General features: G+C 43.4%; 2 protein-coding genes across 6 annotated transcripts in view; both read right to left on the bottom strand.

Moving 5' to 3' along the window:
• Positions 1–16857, bottom strand: part of myo5aa (myosin VAa) — a 109802-nt gene extending 92945 nt beyond the window's left edge. For 4 of the 5 annotated variants that reach the window (XM_037539728.1, XM_037539731.1, XM_037539729.1 and 1 more), the window contains exon 1: positions 16635–16856. In XM_037539728.1, coding sequence (XP_037395625.1) covers positions 16635–16661 — 27 coding nt within the window. In that variant the 5' untranslated portion in view covers positions 16662–16856. Of the gene's footprint in view, positions 1–16634 lie in introns of all 5 variants that reach the window. The other variant, XM_037539730.1, reaches the window with a different exon arrangement.
• Positions 16858–20660: 3803 nt separating this feature from the next.
• Positions 20661–23106, bottom strand: part of arpp19a (cAMP-regulated phosphoprotein 19a) — an 8818-nt gene continuing 6372 nt past the window's right edge. Inside the window, exon 3 of the mRNA XM_017686575.2 lies at positions 20661–23106. This exon is cut by the window's right edge and continues 215 nt beyond it. The gene's annotated coding sequence lies outside the window, so the exon portion shown is untranslated.

The raw sequence follows: 23106 nt of genomic DNA, 5'->3' as shown, positions 1-23106 counted from the left end.
GGATGTGTGGGGTCCGAGGACATGTTGATGGCTTTCCTCTCACATTGGTTGTCATACATGTCCTCTCTGGGTGGGAGGACAGCTGCGGTGATGTGCTGAGCAGATTTGACCATCCTCTGCAGGGCCTTGCGTTCAGCAGCCGTGGCGCTGCCGTACCAGACGGTGATGCAGCTGGTCCAGATGCTCTCCACTGTGGTTCTGTAGAAGTTGCAGAGGAGCTGTTGTGGCAGGTTGGCTTTATTTAACCTTCTGACGAAGTGAAGGCGCTGTTGGCTTTTCCTGACGATGTGGGATGTGTTGAGCGACCAGGCGAGATCCTCGGATATGTAGACACCAAGAAACTTGAAGCTGTTAAGCCTTTCCACCATCGCGCCCTCGATGCTCAGTGGGGCATGCTCTCTACTTCCCCTCCTGAAGTCAACAATCAGCTCTTTGGTTTTGCTGACGTTGAAGGAGAGGTTGTGGGCAGCACACCACTCTGTGAGGAGCTTGACTCCCTCTCTGTACGGTCCTTCATCGTTGTTGGTTATACTGCCTATGATTGTGGTCTGCAAATTTAATGAAAGTATTGGAGCTGTGTTTTGGAGTGTAGGACTGCTGAACAGCAGAGGGCGCCTGTGAGTGAGTCCTCAATGAATGGGAGTGAATGGAGCTCAATGGCTAAAAACGAGCAGTTAAATAGTTTCTAATCACTGAACCAGAACTTTCCTTCAGTTTTAGACAGTAGACGGAGGGATTTGGCTAAAAAACAGAAATCTCACCTGTTTGTTTCCTTTATTCTACAGTAAACGGGTTTCGGGCAGCAGGAGGCGGGGCTTTACTGCTAGAGCGGGATGATTGATGGGCGAGCGGAGCAGCTCATTGGCTGTTCGCGCTCTCTGACGTCATGAACTACATGAAGGGGGCGATAGAGTACAGATCACAGAGGGATCTACAGCCTCGACAGCTAAAGGTGGACAGTAGAGGAGCGTGAGCTGCTTTACCGCCTCTCCTGGATTGGAAACGCGACAGTTAATCATGTTTTTATGCCGTCTTTGCGTGAGACTTAAGTGGACATCTGTATGGCAGTTGAGAAACACGCTGGGGGTACAAGACCACTTAGGCAGGCTCGGCTGTCGTTATAGCGCCCCCTTGCTGTGACGCTCAGAATGCAGCTCACGCTTGCAGCACATTATGAAATGCATCGTGACCCAGTTTTGAACGCCACGTCTCGTTCGTGTCCTTGCGTGGAGAACGTTTCGGGCCTTATTCTGTTTCTGGGAACAGATTTCTCAGCGTTTGTTCAAAGCACTGGACACAATAACACAACTGTCTCAGTGAGTGTCGGCTACGCTTTGCTATGTCAACCCTAAGAATAAAAAACTCTCGTTCTTAAAGAAACACTACACATGCATACAGTTCACCTCAAAGACACTCTATACAGAACCACTTAAAGAACCCTTAGCATCGTTAAATCCTTCTTCAGACTGATGGACAATGTCCTGGTTATGGTTCTATATAGAACCTTTTAAAAAGGTTCTTCATATATTGAACCGCCTACAGAACACTTTCACGATGTAAAGAACCCTATAATTATGCGAAGGGTACTTTACGTGTGCACGGTTCTATATAGAAGCATTTTCTTTACTAAAGAACCGTTAAAGCCATCTTAGCCATGAAGCTGATGGTAATGTCGTCCAGACAAATGATAAAAATCTTGGCTAAATCTTTCGACCGTTAACAGACAGTAGCCCTCATTAATCAAGTGCGCAACCCATCAAAATACCAATTACAAAGCAGGTAGTTCCAGATCTGAAATCTGATTGGCTGAAATCTGCTATACGCACACATACAAGTGAACACAAACTAAACCGTGTATTTACGCTCCCAGAAGTGAAAAAGCTCCTTGTGTGGACAGTGGAACACAGTGCTGATTGGTGGAACCAGGCATCAGTAGGTCTATAAAATAAGCAGCCTGAATGTGTAAGAAAGCGGTTTAATGTCCAGCAGCAGAGGTTCCAGACAAAACCTGTTCATTAACAGTAAAAGTACGTTTTCTTAATGTTCCGTAAAATTACAGTCAGTCATTCTTAAAAATACGGACTTTTACTGTAATTCAACAGTTTCGCTATTTTAACCGGTCACAAAGTATTTGCCATAGTAATAACAGTAACAACCATTAAAACAAAGGCAATTATCTGTGAATAAAGATGACAGTAACCGTGAACTGTCTACATTCTATATCTGTAAATTAACAACAGCAGTGTTAAAATACGGCACACGTATGGTCTATTTACATACATTTAACCATTTTTTCACCATTACGTTTTACAGCACTTTGACAGTAAACATCTATTTTTTTAATAGTGCATGTAAACACTCAATTATTATTATTATTAATTAATTAATTTTTACCCGATTTTCTCCTCAATTTTAGTCGTTTCCAATTCCACCCGCTACTTAGGACTCCCCCAATCACACGATACTACCAACGCTAGGAGGGTGAAGGCAGCACAGGCTTCCCCCAAGACCAGCTGGACGCGCTCGTAAGAAAGCGCCAACCACCAGACCTGCTACGTCAGCAAATGGACGACTGCGCTGACCAGCATCACGTTGATTGATGGGGGGAGAAGGGGGGCCATCCTACCCACCCAGAGAAAGCGAGGCCAATTAGGCTCTCTTGGACTCCCGGCTACGGACAACCACAGCTTCAACAGAGATCGAACTCACGATCTCCTGATGACCGGGCCAACGCTTAGACCGCTGCGCCACTCGGGAGCCCATAAACACTGAATTTTGTCCTTGACAACAGCGTTAATGATATGACCTAAAACTGAAAAGCTGATGAAATGCCTGGAATACATAATAATGTCCCTTAAAAGGTCTAAAGTTAGAGTTTATGGCAACAGACTCAACAGACTGACCCGCAAGGCGCTGGACTCACTGGACAGACTGACGGCCGTGTCGGAGAGGAGGACGCTGTCTAAGCTGCAGGCCATTATGGACAAAGGCTCCCACCCACTCTACGACACGGTGATGAGACACAGGAGCTCATTCAGTGCAAGACTCATTCTACCGAAATGACCACAGAGCGACGCAGGAGGTCATTCTTACCTGTGGCCATCAAACTCTGTAACTCCTCCCTCAATGTACAGTAACTCAGATGTTTTATACAGTATGTCTCATCTTTATCATCACAGTCACTGCCAGTTTACTGTATTTGTAAGAATTTAAACTTGTACATATGGCAAATTTCTCTTTTTCATCTTAAAATGATCAAAGTGTTTATTCTTTTACAGAACTGGTTGCAACTGTAAGAACTGTAATTTCCCTCTGGGATCAATAAAGTATTGTGATTCTTATTAATCTTTCAAAATCCACACAAAAGAGAAACGCACCCTATTCTCCTTTATTAATCCTACACTAGGACCAGCTGTGAGTCAAAAACAGCGCCGCAGGGAATCTTATTAGATCTGCTGGAGCTGTATAATAACCAGAGCTCGGGAGAAAGGCCACGCCTGCCGCCTCAGCCCTTTCCAACCAACACCCAGCTCTGACAGTCGATGTATGTAGACTACCTGCACCCAACCTGCACACATCTCGCCTCACTCTTCTAGCTCACCTAGAAGAGAAGAGGGTTAACAATGAGGTGGGAAGTATGGCAGAAAGATAATATCATGTTATTTAAAGACATTTTCACAGTACAAGACGCATATGCCAGTATTTTGTCATGACTGACACAACCCACCAGCCACATTTAAAAAAAATGGAAATTTTAGCAAATAAGGCTGCACTATGTAAGATTTTTTTAGCGCAAATTGAAAAAGATGCATCATTACTGAGTGAGGAGAATAAAAATAGGCTGAAATATGGTGAGTGTGCGCTGCTGTGAGTCGCCCTGTAAGGCCTGAAACAGTCATTTAAAAGTCAGAGGCGTCGGGTCGTGAGTTTTTCACACCACGTCGTATGTCTTGACATATTCACTCCACATGCACAGACTCAAATAGAAGATCTGGCTCGATGTTCAGGTGTCAAAATGAATATAATACTGATGAAAACATGATGACAACAGTACATGATTCACTCACATCAGAACAGTACAATGGGACATAAGCGGCTACAGATAAGATAAAGGTATACACTAGGATAAAGGTATACAGTAGTTTTACATGCATCAAGTTTACACATTACACTAAATAGAGATGCTTATGCAAAGCCCAGATTCTCTTGACGCTTCAACCAAACAGAAGTAGACAATGTCAAAAAATAATATAAAATATATAATATAATATAATAAAATTCATAACATGCTACAGATATGCCTTAGATATTTAGTTTGTCTGAGGTTTGAGAAGTTGGAAATGACAAAGAACCAGTACTACCACGTTTATGAAAATACCAAAAAAAAATGTTAGTCATTTTTATTCAACGTTTCACACACTGCACTAAATCCAATTAAACAGGATTAATTATGTTCTCTCCGTAATGAAACCTGCAGCTGGTCAGGGTCAAAGTAAGGGTGACATCTATGATATGGATCGCTTGCTGCAATGTAACGAGGCAATTCACCCCACTATCTTATATATCGTCATAATGCCCACACCTAAAAACAAACCCTGTATATTTAAAAGGACAAAGAATGGTCACTCTTGGACATTTGAATTAAAACAAGACCACAACTAGCTCGTATTTGAAACCAATTTGCTCTTACACGAACAGCTAATTCCACAGCAATGGTGCTATATGTCCAGGCAACGCCATGAGCTGGAAATCAAGGCCATAAATTGCTTTGTATTGCTGCAATAATGACTAGGTTCTCCAAGCTGGGCCTCAGCATAGGAGGGGACTCCACAGCATTTGTAAATCTGCTCAAAGCCACTGGCAGATTAAGGCATTAACTCTATAAGTCTCTTAGCTTTGCCTTCAGAAGTCAAATATCACTTCCCACAGCTGACACACCTTCGTCTCCCTCAGCATTCAGACTCAGAACAGCTGCGTTGCTGGGGATGTTTCAAAACCCCCTTCTTATTCAGACCAGTCACCTTTCCACATACATCCACCTATGAATGAGTCAGCAGGTCCCTCTGGTTCCTCTATGAAGGGAGCCCCAAGGAACTCCAATTAACAAAGTAATGCTAAATCCAGGAGGTAGCCCTCGTAATGAAGCCTACTGCTCATAATGTAGCAGCTAAGAAATAAAGAACACATGGAAACTAGATGAAAAATAGGGCTGGGCAATATGACAATATATACTGATATCATAATAATTCATGTCTCAATGCAACATTCCGGTCACGCCTTATTTGGTTGGACCCCTATAGATGCTTCACAGATACCTAAATCACTAACCGACTTTCTCAGCTGATTATCAACAACAGTAGGGTTAGGGTTAGGTGTAGGTTTAGGTTCTGTCTTGAGGTTAAGGTGAGGGTTAGGTTTAGGGTTAGATTTAATAAAATCTTTCATACTCAACTCAAAGTTAATTTAATAGATATTTATTTGAATGTTACTGTCACGATTGGCCCCTCCCAGTCCTCCATGTGCTTTTGTTTTGCTTCCTTGTCTTGTTTCTTCCCGGTCCTGCCCCGCCCCCTTGTTTCTAGACCCCGCCCTTGATTGTTCCTCACCTGTGTCTTGTTAACCTGTGCCTGTATTTAAGCCCTGTGCTTTCCCATGTGAGCTTTGCTGGTCTTTGTATTGTATTGTATTGGTTGGTGTTTGTTCTGCTGGCTTGTAATGTCTGTGCCTCGTTCTATCCGTGTTGGCTCTCTGATCCTGGACTGTTTAGACAATGATTCTGGATTTGCCCCTAATAAATCTTGCTTCTCTCAGCACATGCGTCCGCCTCATCATCGCTCCACGGCGTTACAGTTACTTAAAGACAGACCAAGCCTTTACAAAGCTTCTGCAGTGGACCCTCCAATAACACTCATAACACTTCATGTCAAGTTGCAGTTAATAGATGTTTAGTTGAATGTTACTTAGACATGCTGAGCACTTACGAAGTATCTACAGTGGATCGTCCAAATAAAGTATTATCAATATTCCTTTTCGAACGTGTCCGAATATTGTCCGTATTTTGTGGGACTAACTGACTAACAGCAAACTTCATCAGTCCCGTTTAACTGAATTTAGTGCAAAATTTAAGTATCGCAATGTTATCATTTTGCAATATCGCCCACCCTCAGAGAGAATATGGTAAATTATTATCTTTTTTTTTTAAAGTTAAAACTGGACAAAACTGGTTTCCAGTTTCAGCCAGATGTCCCTGCACCTCATACTGCCCTGCTGTCTGTCTCAGTCTCTGTGTGAAGGGAGGTTGGGGCAAGAGGAGCGTGAACGAGTGCGAGCACATTGCTAATCTCACATCATTACGGTGCAGACCATCACATGACGGACGCTCATGTGCTGCTGCTTCCCTGACCCTCCCTCCACCCCGGAGCAGAGCCTCGGCTAGAGCAACCCATCCCTGAGCTACAGCCAATACACTCACAGCTACAGTCTCAGGGGGATAATAACCGTTACCTTTTACCCAGTTAGCATCGGAATCAGAAACGCTTACATCACTTACAAATAGTATGTTCTAGTGAGAGCTCACATAAAGACAGGCAAATAAACACAAAATCAGAAAAAATAAGAAGCAACACACTAAAAACGTTTAAAGTCTTAGCTGGGTAACAACCAGTGGTGGACGAAGTGCACAAACCCTGTACCTGAGTTAAAGTCGAGACCCCCAAGGTAAAATATCCCTCCAGTAAAAGTAGAAGTTCCTCCTTTAGACCTCCACTTGAGTAAAAGTACTAAAGTATTTCCCTTCAAATGTACTTAAGTATAAAGTAAAAGTACTAAAAGAGTAATTCTGGCTCTGATGTCCTGTTATCATTTTTATAACCAGACTGGCTTCATGAACTCATTTCAGGTGAAAGTCCTCCAGCGTCTCTCTTGGTAAACCAGTCTTTTAATAGAAGGTCATTAATTAGTGACGCTGACGTCTATTAAAATGATCAGAAGCACAAAACACTGAAGGTAAACAGTTTCCATCAGGGAGAACCGAGTGGCTCTGAAATCACTTTTTACACACAAGCAAAGTTTCAGTTTCAGATTTATTTACAACTTAGTTCCAAGTTTAAGTTGAATAAAAACTGGCTTTAAACTCAGGATCACAGATGAGCTCCTTTACTATGTTGATCTGTAGGCGTCTGTTCATAAACATAAACCAGCCCAAACTCATTTACTATAAAATGAAATGGTGTTTGTAGAAATTCAGAAAAAAGCCGCGTCAGTCTCGACTGCATATGTGGACATATTTCTATATTGTGCTCTATTTACACAAAGTTAGGTTAGTTCATCATTTATGTTGAACAGACTCTCCCAAAGTTTTACGCTGCTGCGCTGACGTTGAACCGCGTGCTGCACTGGGTCGGTATGACCAACAGGTCAAAACCAGCTCTAAACAAAGTGACCGCTGGGCCCTGATTGGTGCTCTGGCTTTGCGCTTCTTTCGTTTTGACATGTTACGTTTTTATACACACAGAAACCAAAAGGAACGACAGATTTCTCAAAATGTAGGAGGAAAAAGTCGGATATTAGACTCTGAAATGTAGTGGAGTGAAAGGAAAAAGTCGCCCAGAACGGAGAAACTTCAGTACAGATACACGAAGAAATACTTACTAATTACTAATTAAACTAATTACATTTACTCAGTTACCCAATGCTAGCGGTATAAAGAACATGTTCTGGTGAGTGTTCAAAACAAAGACAGACAACACAAGAAAATGAGGAGCTACACATCTCAGATCTCTAGTCATGTCGCCTTTCTGTAGTCTGTGTCACGACCATGCAACTGTGGGTCTAAGCTAGATTTACGTAAGGCCAAGTTAAAGGAGACTGTATAAAAACGGACAATATCTCGTTTCATGGCACATAAAAAGGAAACTGAATACACTCCGTCCTACATACCCTTTCCACTGAATTACGAGATCGTTGAGGATTCAGGAAATGAGCATCGTTACATCTGTGCATGAAATGTAGCCTCATCATTAAACTTCAGTACCGTTACCGACACCAGACACGGCCTCTAAACTACCACACTCGACAGAGCCCGCCGACTGCTGTGGTGCGCTTTGTTGAGGTCAGTCTTATGATATCAATTCAGAAAGGCTCGCATGTAGGAAATCCAAATTTTGGCTCTTCAACAACCTCATAATTCAGAAGATCCAGTGACAACATGACCTCAGTGGTCTATGGCTTCCACCCCCAGCGCCAGCTTGGCTTCTAAATGAACTATGTTCTAAAGCTAAGACGTTAAGCCAAACCCTCCCTGATCTAGAGCAATCTCAAATTCTCTAGGCCAAAACAGGAGGAACCGCTACAGCTAGTGCCGATACATTTACATTTACATTTATGGCGTTTGGCAGACGCTCTTATCCAGAGCGACTTACAGTTTGGTCATTTTTACACAGGTAGGCCAAGGTGGTGTTGGGAGTCTTGCCCAAGGAGTCTTGGTTTTAGTGTAGGGTGCTCACCCAGTCTACAGTGTAGAAGGCGTAGGTGTTAACCACTACACCAACCAACCGATACGCCACTTCTAGCTTTTATTAAAGATATCAAAAGATAGCCTCAGACTCAGAATGGCTTATTAGCGAAAAACGTCCTCAAATGCAGATAATATGTCCTGGTGAGTTTTTACATAGAGACAGGTCACCTAGTGTAAATTCAATGTGATCAAAAATTGAATATAATACCAACACACACAAATGGGGAGTAACGCACCACGGCTGCCATCCTAACTGCCATCTTGGGTTCTAAATTGTCTAAAAGTCAGTGCTAGAGCCACCACAACCTCTCTGATCTAGAACGTTCTCACAATCACTAAAGTAGAACACTAGCGTACACACCCAGGACGAATTCCGGGCTCGTCTGAGGGAGGGGCTCATTGATGCTGGTTTGCTTTCATATAGAAGCTGTGGATCGGCTGCGCAATTCCATAAATCATCTATTTATTTATTTAATTATTTTAAATGGTTGGCACCAGCTCCATCCGTTTATTAGCTTTTTGTCCACAGCAATCCTGTCCTGCCACCATGAAACCGGAAAAGGGATATAACGCAATATGTCGAAGCAGTAACATTAGAAAATGAACCAATCGCGCAACCCCACCTGCAGCGATGAGAGCGGATAGCTTCCACATGTGCGGTAGACTGCATTAAAGTTCCCTGGAAGCAAAATCCGGACCACGATTTCAGGAGGATCTCAGATCGGTCCTCTAGACCGCTCCTGGGCTCGACAACCGCTTTCAAACTTGGCTTTGGCAGGTGGTCCTGGGTCTGGAAAAAAGCTCTTGTGTGAAAACGCCCTAAATCTCAGCTAGAGCAGGAGAGTTAAATCTAGAGCAAAGCTTCCATCAGTCTGTACAGAGCTAAGAAATCAAGACTCCATCTAGACTGACACTGAGCGAAAAACTACTTCAAGCGACAGAAAACAAAGGAAAGAGAGGCCACAAGACCGCCGCACGTGACCTCAGACCGTGGCTAATGTGGCAGAAAAACAATGTCCACTGAGAACCTAAAGTACTGAAACAGCAGGGAAATGAAGATGGACTGGAAATGCCTGCTTCACTTCCCATCATCACTTCGGCAAACTACCTGAGCAAACACGGCCCGTTCTGCAGAGCTAGCCAGTAGCTCTGACCGTCACACTTCTTCAGGCATTCGTCCAAATGCAATGATGCTAAACTGGTTCAAATCGAATTAGCCTGGATGAGATACCAACGTGCATCGCCTCACTCTCATCCATTACATCATGACATACTCCTGAAGAAGCAGCACCTTCAGCATCACCCAACTGATCCTCAAGCTTCCTACAACTGCTGTTTAGAGAGAACACAACGTTGACAATGGAGGAAAAACCCAACGTAGCCAAACTCCACCAACCTTTAGAAAAGACCCAAGAAACTACGGATGCATGCACAAGACACTCGACCCAAAAGCAGGGATAACGGTGTGCAAAACAGAGGCAAATTGAAAAAAAACTTACTTTGACGAACATAAAATCCAACTCCTGGTTCATCATTAAACCTTAACAATGGCCTATTTCATTCTGAGACGCTGACGCCTGCCCCACTTCCTTCTTCTCCAGGAGATGTGTGACGTCTCCCGAGAATTTTCAGTGCATCAGATTGGTTCCCAGACGAATGACGTATACAGATAATCATGTCTGAGCAAAGAAGGCTCAGATATGTTCCTCTTACTCTGACGCTCTGAAGGCTTCTACTGAACAACGTTCACCATTGAGGGAAAGTTATGGCTTCTGCTTCTTCAGACCAGCCTGACCCACCAGGCATCACATGAGAGAGGGAATAAAAGGTTTGTTGTGAAGTGCATCTTTAAATACAGTACATGGCATCACTCCTTTGCTGCCAGAAATGGACAGAAGGTCAACAACACCAGCAAACTCAGGGCGTTCTTGAGTATCACTGCTCTGCATATTTTGGTGTTAATCGGCTGGAGCAAGTTAAATGTACCGTACGCTTGTGTTTACATCTCCCAGCATCAGACTCTGGAGTTTAGTATATATTAAAGTCATTCACGCCGTCAGAAGCAGCTGTTGAACCACAGATATCCCAGCTTGGTGCGAATGCAGGCCCAGAGACCACGGCACTGTCTAGGAGGCTGCTATACTAAAGGCTAAACCTAGGTCACTGTTACTCCAAAAGAGCGTCGGTACCTTACGCAGCTCTAACGTTTAGCTCAAATGTCTCTGACATTAACTCTGCAACTGACTACACAGCAGGAGATGAGCCAATACTAAGAGATGGCATTCAGCTAAAGGGGATAACATCAGCATGTTTTGCACTGTACTTTACATTATCTGTGCTTATTTGTGGCATATGTGCATATAGGGGACCCTACTTGTTTAAAATGCGAAATAATCCCGGCACCAGTGACATACAATCACATATAATACATATTAACATGCCACATTTTCGATATGTTATAAAAACAGTGAAGTGACTTCACCCCACTGTGGCTTGTTGGTTAGTGTAGTGGGTAACACCTCTGCCTTCTATGCTGTAGACTGGGGTTCAATCCCCACCCGGGTAACCACCCTACACTATACCAATAAGAGTCCTTGGGCAAGACTCCCAACACCGCCTTGGCCTTCCTGTGTAAAACGATCAAATTGTAAGTCGCTCTGGATAAGAGCGTCAGCCAAATGCCGTAAATGCAAATGAATAAAATAAGACTTATAGTAGGGTCCAAAAGTCTGAGACCACCCTGACAATCCGGGATTTTTTCCCCATTTTAATAACAGAACACTTTAGAATTTAGAAATTTGAAACAAAAGTAAAATGAAAAAGAAATATTTACCATTCTGCAATATTTCTAGGTCAAATTTAGGCTAATTTGTGATGCTGACCGTGGAGAGGCTTTTGTACAGAAAGGTCAGATATTGCCTTTAGTCATAACTTTTCTACTGACGGTCACGTTCACATGGTTCATCGACATACTCATTAGAGGCTTTGGCACAAACTCGTGGAGTCCATGCCAACATTAATGCAAAAAACAAACACCAAATGCTACAAAATTCAGAAATTCAGTTCAATTTTAAAAGATTCACAGCCATCTGGGGAAGCGAGCACAACCGGCTTTGCCCTATGGGTGGGTAGGACAGCCCTTCCCTCTCCATCCATCACTCAGAAGTGATGCTGATCAGAGCAGGAGTTAGTGGAAGCCTGTGAAGGCCTTCGCCCTCCTAGCGCTGGTAGTATTGTGTGATTGAGGGAGTCCTAACTAGTGGGTGGAACTGGATACGACTAAACTGGGGGGAAAAGAAACATATCAAAAGTTTCATTCAAAGTGTTACTCTGACACTCAATGACTGAACGCCATGAACACCTTTCTGTGAAGTTAGAAAGGAACGCAAAGCGGAAGCATTTTAATGGTTTAATGGACCCAAACCAGACAAACGCAGTTAATTATGATCCCAATTACTGGGATAATATCAAATGAATGTTCTGTTTTAATGTCATAGGTCAGAGTGAACACCAGGGATGTGGACAGAGGGAACCAAACTACAAATGCAAACGCACCCTCAGAGGAGACGGAGGAGCAGCGGTTCTCCCACGGTACCGTCGGCAAGGAACTGGGCACAGAATTCCGTGATGCTGCTGGTTAAGTAACAGTCCCCTCCCTCGCTGCATCAATGGAGTTTTATTTGGCCACAGCAGGGCCGCACAAAGCGCCGAGTGTTCTCCAGAAACGTTATAAACACGGCGCGGGACGGCATGACCGAAGAGCAGAGAGCGGAGCATTCCGCAAAAACAACATCCTGCTTCTCAGGGCAAGACAGACTTTCAGCAACGGGCCTGGAACCTTTAGCTCACAGGGTTCCCCTGAAAGCATGCAGGCCTGCTCCTCCAGCCTTTCTTCTGAAATGAAGGGCATCAATGGCAAGTTTGTGCTGCAGTAACAGCCTCTACTCTTCTGCAAAGCCTTTACACTCGATGTTGGAACATTGCGGTGAGGATTTGATTGAGCGTTAGTGAGGTCCGGTATGGATGGTCAGTTCTAGATCAACTCAACAACTCATCCCAAAAGGTATGGATGGAGATCCATCACTCCAGAGTTCCACCATTCCACAATCTCCAATGCTGGGAGGGGGGGGGGGCTTTATACCCCTCCAGCCTAACCTAAATTTCCTTCGGGATCAATAAAGTATCTATCTATCTATCTATCTATCTATCTATCTATCTATCTATCTATCCATCCATCCATCCATCCATCCATCCATCCATCCATCCATCCATCCATCTGGCATTGGGCATCTTGACCTTAGGCTACTAAGCACCGTCCCCTTCTATTGGTCAGTGCTTTTCTATGGAGACTGTACAAGCTGTATGTGTGTCAAGGAGTGACCTTAAAGCAGCTGAATTCTCCTCGTTAGATGGACTGTCTGGACACTTTCGGACACACAAAAAAGTTGAATTTAGGCAGAAATGTAGTCCCTTTAGCACCGCAGCTGCAAGGCTGTAATAGCTACGAAGGTGAAAGCTAATACCCCACAAATTACTGCAATGAAATCTTGCTGTTATGCTTCGTTTATAATCAACAAAGAATAAGAATAGGAAGTGAAGGTGGACGAGGCTTAGCCAGTTCCCCCACAAATCCAGCCCGGCCTGGCAGGCCTTTATTTACCCGGTGGAAAGCAGCAAAAAACCTGAAAACCAGCTGCAGCAAAATAAACACAGATGAGCCAAAAATGGCAGGAAAGCAAAGGCCAGTACAAAGCAGTGAAGAGCATAATGAAAAGCTGCTGATGGCTATATTACGAGAGCAAAGACGGACAGATGGATGTGGTGAGCGCCACCTTTTCTTCCCAGCAGTTCAGGCAGACCGTCATCAGCCTCAAGCTCAAAAGCAGCCAAGTCAAAAGCCACTGGGGCCAAACACTGAACATTTGTTTAGGGCTGCTAAACACACTGCTACATGCTGCAATGCCACATATGTAGGGCTGGGTGATATAGTGATACATCACGATACTCCAAGACATTTTCACGATACATAATATGCATCACAATATCAACAATACTCACAACAAGCTCAGAAAAGCATATCGTGACATGAATAGTCGCAATAATGATCAAATATCATCACATCGCCCATCCCTACACACAGTGCAGCTGCAATACCTTCGGTATTTTGAAGGCATGATAAACCTTTGATGCCCCATGCGGTGTGGTACGTGTCCATGGATCACACAAACATTCATCCAGTCACTCAAAGATCAACATAACTGGTCAGGACACTGACCAGTGTCAATACTGCACAGGCCAATGTTGCAGTAACAGGGTTGGGGAACATGAGTATATATTATTATGGTGATAAATGATGTATATCTTGTATATTGTCAGTACTTGTAGACACTGAGCAACTGCATGTTTCATTATAAAGAGAGCAAAATCAGTCCCGATTCACTGGATTTAGTACCAAATATAGAATAAAAGTCTGTGTTCAGTGTGTTGACAGTATTTTTTATAAATAAAGCACTTCTGCTTCTTTTCATCTGTTCCAACTGATCAGATCTCTGAAAATATAAAGATCATGACATATTATTTATTATGCAAATATCTTAAAGTATTGCAATATTTGATTTTTTCCATATCGCTCACCTCTACACAGTAACAATTAAGGACACAATATATCCACTTTGATGTGGAACACAATCACTATTAAAGGGCCCAAACACTGGAAAATGAATTATCCTGATTTTGGTTTTTAGTTTGATTTCTTACGAAAAGTTTTTGATTTTCTTCAGGCCATACATGAAAAGTAAGCTGCAAAAACAGCTTATTCAAAACCTCACTGTATTTGTGAGGTCACAAAAGCAACACATTTACATATATCCACCTACAGCAGTTTAGCCCCGCCCATTCACACTGAAGTTATAAGGAGTGTTTTGGCTGCTTTTTGAACGGCATTATTGGGCAGCCCGTTCTGAAAGACCCATTTTTGTGATGTCACAAAAACAATCTGCGTGCAGACATCTGCCTGTTCAGCCCACAGCAGTTTAGCCCCACCCATTCTGAAGTTGTAAGTCTTGAAGCCTGGACTGTTCTCTTGAATTAGGGCAACCAATGAGAATAGAGCTCATTTACATACGTTAGTCTTGAGGATGCAGCCTGCCTTATTCTTGGGGAAAAACAGAGGTCAGAAAATGATCATAAAAGTATGAATTATGATTATTTTGGGCACATAAACCCACACAGATGCTTAAGTGGACCTCAGGGAAGAGTCCTCAGAGCCTCGGGCCACACGGGAGGATCCTCAGAGCCTCGGGCCACACGGGAGGATCCTCAGAGCCTCGGGCCACACGGGAGGATCCTCAGAGCCTCGGGCCACGCGGGAGGATCCTCAGAGCCTCGGGCCACGCGGGAGGATCCTCAGAGCCTCGGGCCACACGGGAGGATCCTCAGAGACGATTAAGCAAACGGAGAGCCTGACCAGCAAATGAGGAGCGCTGGGATCAACACTCTGGATTATGGTTCTTCGAGGGTTCTTTAGTAATTAATTATTCTATTTAGAACCATTGGGCCTTACATAGAACTTACAGTTCTTTGCCTTGTCAAATGGTTCATCAGAATGATGGAGAAACCTGCTGTACATGGTTCTGTGTAGCACCAAAAGGGTTCTGCTACTGTGACGACATCAAGCTTGCAACAACACCAGAACCCTTTTGAGTGCTATACAGAACCAGTTTCCAAAAAGGTTCTATATGCTCTTAAAACATGATTCTTTAAAGAACCCTTTGCATGTTTAAAGGGTTCTTCACATCATGAAAGACACTCGGAATGCACTCCAGGTATTTCACTATAGATCCTTTTTGAAAGGGGTTCTATTCTATTTTGACGATGCCAAGCTTGTAACGATATAAGAACCCTTTCGGGTTCTATGTAGAACCCTTTCCAAAACGGTTCTGTGCAGAAACATCTGCAGCACATTCTCCATCAGTCTGAAAAACCCTTTCATGTTGCGAAGAACCTTTTTATTATGAAAGGGGTTCTTTGAGTGTTCACGATTCTTTACGGAACCATTTTCCTTACTAAAGAACCCTTAGATAACCATCTTTTTTTAAGAGCCTAGAAGCATACAGGTCCTTTCTACACAGAGAGATGCTCTTTAGAACCACCTCTCTATAGCACGTTTTTCGAAAATGGTTCTAAACAGAGCCAAAAAGGGTTCTTCTACCGTCACAAGCTTGATGTTATGATAGCAGAACCCTTTTTGGTGCTATATAGAGCCATTTTATGCACAGCCTCCATCTGAAGAACCATCTCACCATAGAAAGAACCATATACGCATGCAAAAGGTTCTATGTAGAACTCATGGTTCTAAGCAGGGCTGTTCCCTTGACTAAAGTATTCTTGGAGAACCATATTTTTTTAAAGAGTGTACCTGGGAGGGGGGAAAAAAACTTGCTTTGTCAAACAACGGGGTGACGTCACGTCGCCGGCGTGACGTGTCCGATGACGCTGGCAGCATCACCAGCGGTACCCAGCCCCCATCCCCCCCCCCCTCCCTCCTCCCTCGCTGCAGTCTCTGCATCCAACACCAACAACACAAAACCATCCCTCCAGCTGAGGCCTGGTGGAGATGCAGTTTCAGCCCCTCCATCCCCCCCAGGCCACTCTGCTGCTGGACAAAGGCGTCCCTCACGCACGTGACAGCATCATAACGCACCAGGGCGACGTCATACATCTCATAAATCCTTTTATTTCACGCGTTTGCATCAAATTCACGCGCACGGGGCGTCAAAACGGCGCCCTACGCACTTCATCCATCACCGTGGCTCTTGCGAAGGACGCAGGCCAAGCTGACAAATGACCTGCGGCCCCCCCCAAACAAACCCACCCAAACCCACCCAAGACCACCAGCTCAGCAACATCCATCCACGAAAACACACGCACGACACTCTGACGCCGAGACGCTGCCACAACGGCACCGCTGCCCCATTCACTGGGGTTATCATGGTGGCGTCCAGTCAAACGACCGGGGAGGCTCTGCGTTAAGACGCACCGCGGCGGGTCTCAGCCTCGCGGAGCGGATCCGCGCTCACTCCCCAGATCACCAGATCACCAAATCACACCCAGATCTCACCTTTGTGTACAGCTCGGACGCAGCCATGGCCGTTGCTGAGCGCGTATCAGCCGTCCTGTCTTGGTTAAAGGAGCGTCCAGCGCTTTATGTCCAGCCGGGCGTTTCACTCCGAGCCCCCAGTCACTCCGACGCCGGGCTCACGGATCCACAGCTCGGTTCGCTCATAGCTCCTCTGGCGCTCCTCTGTGCATGCTGGGTACGGCGAGAGTGGAGAAAATGATCTGTGCAACGAGGCGCTCCAGTCTATGGGGGAGTGAATGGAGCGAGGCTGCCCCCTGGTGGCCCCCGGGCGCTGGGGAGAGGGAGCATTCGAAAGGGGAAGTCCACTGAAATTTTTAGAATTTCTGCACAACTCAGCGTTTGAGATGTAAACAGAGTCCAGCGGTTTGGTGTGAACTGGTGGCTAGTAGGAGCTCAGAGCAGGTATTATTGGGGTGGAGGTTCAGAACAGTCCAGCCAACAGCGTGTCCACTGATGAAGGACTAGAGGATGACCAACACAAACTGCAGCAGCAGATGAGCTGCCGTCTCTGACTTTACATCTACAAGGTGGACCGACGAGGTAGGAGGGTCTAATAGAGTGGACGGTGAGTGGACACAGGATTTAAATACTCCAGCAGCACTGCTGTGTCTGATCCACTCGTGCCAGCAGAACACACACTAACACACCACCACCGCGTCAGTGTCACTGCAGTGCTGAGAATGACCTACCACCCAAATAGTACCTGCTCTGTGAGGGTCCATGGGGGTCCTGACCACTGAAGAACAGGGTAACAGAGTATCAGAGAAACAGATGGACTACAGTCTGTAACTGTAGAGCTACATTATGGTATATATATATATATATATATATATATAAGCAGTAACTGTGCAATATATTTGTGTGCAAAAGCTTGTGTACCCCAGGTCAAATGATCTGTGTTGTTGTTTTGTTTGCTTGTTTTCAAAGTATTTATAACATAAATAATGCTAATCTTCACCATATATATATATATAAGCAGCAAAAATATGGTAAAATAATATAAGAAACTGGAAGTTGCAGTTTATTGTGACTCCACACAGAACCCAATTTCTGTCAGTTAAATATCTCACACCTGCCACTAGATGTCGCTGTAACTGAGGTTTATTTTAGACCTGATCTAGACGTGGCTTTACTGAGATCTAAGCTGATGGCAGTTGAAGCATCTTCAGCCCAGATTTAATACTGTACACTTTGCCTTATACACCTTACGCATATTCAGCCACAGTGTTTCACAGGCTTCAGACGAGCTCTAACTGAAGGAAATATCATTTATTTAATATACATACAGTGGGGAAGACGCAGACACGAACTGCTGAAAACGTGATGGATAGACATGCAGTGCATTCCAAAGAGAATATAATGCGGCTGAATTGTAAATCTGTGATAAATGGTCCCTTGATTCGCTGAGTTATTTGATTAAAGCTGTGCTTATTTGCTAAAAATAAGAGCCACGGTTTATCATTAATCACCGAGGTGGTTTTTGTACGAAGGCGGGACTGTCCAGCGTTTTTTCTATAGTCAGAAAGGTGAAAACTAAAGGGGTTTATTACAGAATCGTTTATCCTGCCAGTAATTTTGCATCATTTATTACCCAAATGAGTCTGTTTGTGTTATTTGCCTCATTTCACATTATTAATGTTTGTCACTCATCATTCAACTCAAGCAATTTCTGCAAAGTAACTGCGTCACTGAGAGGAGGAGGCAACCTTCCCATGTGAGCTGCATGTTAAATGATGCACAACCTCAGAATGACTTATCAGATCATTTGATTAAATACCATTTTGGTTGTCACCTTTCTTATGGAAGAACACTGTTTACTGTCATCCTCAACTATTTATCACTCAAATTTTCAGTTCGCCTGCAAAAGCCAGCACATGTGCAATCAAACCCATTTCCAAACATTGGGACGCTGTGAAAAATGTAAATAAAAACCGAATGCAATGCTGTGCAAATCATTTCACCCTATATTTAATTGAAAATAGGACAAAGACAACCTAACAAATGTTGAAATTTTATAGTATTTTTAAAAATATTTGCCCATTTTGAATTTCATGCCAACAACATGTTCCAAAAAAGTTGGGACGGGGCAACAAAAGGCTGGTAAAGTTGTGTAATGCTAAAAAACACCTGGTGGTTGATTGAGAGCAGGTCAGTAACATGACTGGGTATAAAGAGCATCTCAGAGAGGCGGAGTCTTTCAGAAGTAAAGAGGAGGAGGGGTCCAGCGTTGCTGGCAACAAATTCAAAACGCGCAAATATTTTTCAAAAAACAATAAAATTTCTCCATTTCAACATTTGATCTGTTGTCTTCGTAGTATTTTTCCTTTAAAAATATGGTTTACATGATTTGCACATCATTGCATTCTAATGATTCACATTCTGCACAGCGTCCCGACTTTTTTGGAAATGGGGTTGTACAGACATCCACTTCTTCACACTGAAGTTATCGGGAGCGTTTGAGTGCAGCTCGCTTTCTGAACGAGACGCAACACAGGGCAGCCCATCAGAACAGAGCTCATTTACATATACCGGTCTTTCAAGCAGAGTAACAAAAGCAGCCCATTTAATTCTGGATGAACACTGTAGTGGACCTCAGAGGGGATATGGGCCCTAAAATCTGTGGCTACATCGTTAAGAAACAGTGATCTTGGACCTTGGCCCAGTGTAAACAGCAGCTAGTCATAATCGTTACACAGATAAACAATATTTATAAATCAGCTGAGCCCTGTAACGTACTTCAAAACTTTTAATCATTCATTTCTCAAAATTAAACCTTTTTTCCCCAAACTCTCACTACTGCACCGTGTCTTACTTCTCATTACTGATATTTATTTGTTTATGGGAAAATGTGTTTAATGATTTCTTTGCAAAGTCACTAAAATACTGTTTTATAACTGTATATAAAGTTGTAATATTTAGCTACACACTCACTGAGATTACGTACAGTGTGCTGATTATGAAGTTAAAGACTTATTACAGGTTTATCTCCAGAACTAATTGTGCTGTCTTGATAATAATTTGGTTAATTTCAGTTTTAAATAAATTCACTGAGATTTAGTTTTGAACATTTTTGTTTGCATATCCAACAAAGTAGAAGTCATTTTAGGTTTCTCAACTAGCGTCTGCAGCGTTATGAGCTGACAGCGTTCATACAGACGTTTACGGTTCTTACCGTCATTTTGCACTCGTGCTCATTTTCATTGGTCATGAGATCAGTTATGCGGTTATGTCCTCTCATCTTCTTTTGATGGATATTAAATGCTCACACCTGGCATATGAACTAATGCACTCCTGTAAAGTGACTTACTTCTGTGGTCATATTTACAGTAATATACACTGCTAGTAAAAGGCTGGACCCCCTTCTGTCTTCAGAACTGCCTTAATTCTTCATGTCAGACTTTCAACAAGGTGTTGGAAACGTTCCTCAGAGATTCTGGTTGGTTATTTGAGTTCCTGCTGTCTTTCTATCATCTGGAACCAGTCTGCCCGTTCTCCTCTGACCTCTCACATCAACAAGGCATTTTCGTCCACACAACTGACCGCTCACTGGATATTTCCTCTTTTTCGGACCGTTCTCTGTAAACCCTAGAGATGGTTGTGTGTGAAAATCCCAGCAGATCAGCAGTTTCTGAAATACTCAGACCAGCCCGTCTGGCACCAACAACCACGCCACGTTCAAAGCCCCTTAAAGCCCCTTTCTTCCCCGTTCTGATGCTCGGTCTGCACTTCAGCAAGTCGTCTTGACCACCTCTACAGGCCTAAATGCAGTGAGCTGCGGCCGTGTGATTGGCTGATTAGCTATTTCTGTTAACGGGCAACTGAAGAGGTGTACCTAATAAAGCGGCCAGTGAGTGTATTGCATTTGACATTCATCTCATCATATTACACCAGCTTTACATCCTTCAGGTGCAGAGTTCATGGTTATTACTATAACCTATACAGGCCTTTAATAGCGCCGTGTTAGCACTTCACCACACACAATAAACACAGGACGACGTGAAAGTGCACAGGTTTGCAAAACTATTTTATTTACAAATCAAATGGCACAAAAGTGACTGTGGTCGATGCCATGCGCACCCTGGCCCAGACGGTTTAGAGTGTAGTGCTTCAAAACTGACAAGAGGACCTCAGTGAGAACTGCGTTCTTCCTGCTACTGCTACTGCTTCAGCTCCAGTCACGGCTGAGCTCCAAATCGGTGGAGTCGCGCTGTGAGGCTCGTGTCACTGGGTGTTAGGGGTGGGCGATATGACGCGGTCTCATCATTATCACACTGAACGTAAAAAAGCCCAATTATAGACTGTAAACAATGACGACTACTGTACAGTAACTGCATAGTAGCAAAGCAGCTTTTTGGATGACCATCTCATTTCGCTCATTTTTAACAGTTACTCAATCGTTTCCCTCCTGTTTCTTCTTAAACGGCATTTTTGCAAACACTGATTAAAAATAATCCATAACTTTTTAAAACATTTCGCTGGTGCGTTTTACCCATTCTAAACGTCCGTGATGCTCACCAGGTACTGAGAAAATGGATACGACTTTACAAGATCCTTATAAAGGGTTTATAAATGGTTTAAAGTTAGTTTACAACTGGTTATTAACTCCAATCATTAAACAGCAGTTATAATTTGTACACAAAAAGGGCAACAGTGACTGTTTCTTGCCTAGTAGTGAGCTCACACTGCTAAACTGTGAACTGAGCTCACATTCATCTTTATTATTTACTAAACTTATCAGGTCTTCTCAGATGTTTCAAGTGCTTATGACCCAATTTATAACCATTAATAAGCCAAGTTTAAGCCAGTTATAAAGGGTTTATAAGGGTAGAAAGTCGTTTTGTCAGGTTTTTGCTGTATCGCTCACCCTCACTCAGTGTTGGCCTTGACGACGGCTACTTTAGAACAGTAACGTGATTGGTTAAGGCCCGTTTTCAGGGCCAAAGGCAGCGAGTCAACAGCAGCCTTGGAGAAACCGTGCCAGACGCTTTTTCCCAACTGGACGTGCAGCAGCAGTGTGGTCCATTTTTGGGTCTTTAAAGCTGAAATGTTTACAAACAGAAAAAGACCGACACATGACACGGAGAAGAAGCACATCATCAATCATTCAAGCGCGCTACTCCAGTCGTTTTTAAGCTTTGGGAATGGTGAAATTAAATGAAGGGGAAAAAAAAAAAAAAAAAAAAAAAAAAAAAAAACACCCACTGCTTCAACTCTCAACACAAGCAAATATGTACATGTTCATCTACAACGCCTACTGCACATATAAATCTTCATAAAGACTTTTGTATACCCCCCAAGACCACCCCTCTCCCCAAGCCACTGACTGTAATGACACCATGCCCAGTCCAGCACGACTAACCTGCATACGTCTATCTTCAGTGTATTTCGTAGATGGAGGTACAGTGAACATAAATCAGGATTAACAGAAATCAGAGGGGGGGAAAAAAAACGCAGGACACTCTTAAAAACGATGTGTTAAATAAATGTTTTCAAGCCAAATCACAAATCAACATCTGGCACGGATGCCTGCGCCCTTTGTGCGAATGCATTGTCTATTAAACGAGACGTGCATTGAAATCAACACAAAACCTGCTGGTTTTAATTAGACATACGGATGTATTAAAACAGGGCTGTCAAACTATTAAAATGAATCGCATTTGTTTTGTGATTTGGGATTAACCGCATTTTTCCTATTTGGTCAAACTTGACCATGAAGAGGGATTCTTCCCTTTAAAAAGCGCCGAATTGTTCCGCCTATATGAGTGGACAAAATGAGCTTTATCCGAATGCATTTATCACCTTCATTAATTTTATAAAATCTATCGTGATGAATGTAAACTTCGTGAACCTAGTTTAATCACTGATGTGCAGTGAGACTGGCTGCATGTTCTCCTCTGTGACTGTAGCCCCTCATTTCGAGCTCTTCTCTACTGTTGCTTTTGTTAGTTTGCTGCTTGTTGACTTAGTTCTTCAACAAGCAACTGGCTGCAGAAGGTGTCCTCCAGTGATAAACAGTGATAAACATCATTCACAGCATTTCAGCAGCTGGAAATAACTTTGGTTTTATCACTGGAATGTAAATCTGCATTTTGAGAGGGCTGCAGTCGCAGAGTCATACCCACACTGCACAGTCGGCTGGGCTTTAGACTGAGACTATAGATGGTCAAACTAGGAAACTGGTTGACACAGCTGAAAAAAATGTAGTGCTGTTAAACGTTTACCACATTGATGTGATACTCCTGCTTATAAAATAAAACACCACGTTAAAGCAGCTGCTCATCGGCGTCTTTCAGGGGTTCTGCTCTTGCCTGCATACAGGGAAATGTGTGCTACCAATGCAATAATTAAAGATTAATGGGAAAAATGCTGGCGATTCCTTTAACACATCCGTTTTGAGAGTGCATGGAGTGTTAAACATGAGAGAGAGTGAAACAGAGAAAGAGAGAGCAGC

Source organism: Pygocentrus nattereri, chromosome 7, assembly GCF_015220715.1.
Source record: "Pygocentrus nattereri isolate fPygNat1 chromosome 7, fPygNat1.pri, whole genome shotgun sequence".
Lineage (NCBI taxonomy): Eukaryota > Metazoa > Chordata > Actinopteri > Characiformes > Serrasalmidae > Pygocentrus > Pygocentrus nattereri.
Note: the sequence above shows the minus strand (reverse complement) of the source record. Positions and strands in the feature narration are given on the sequence as shown.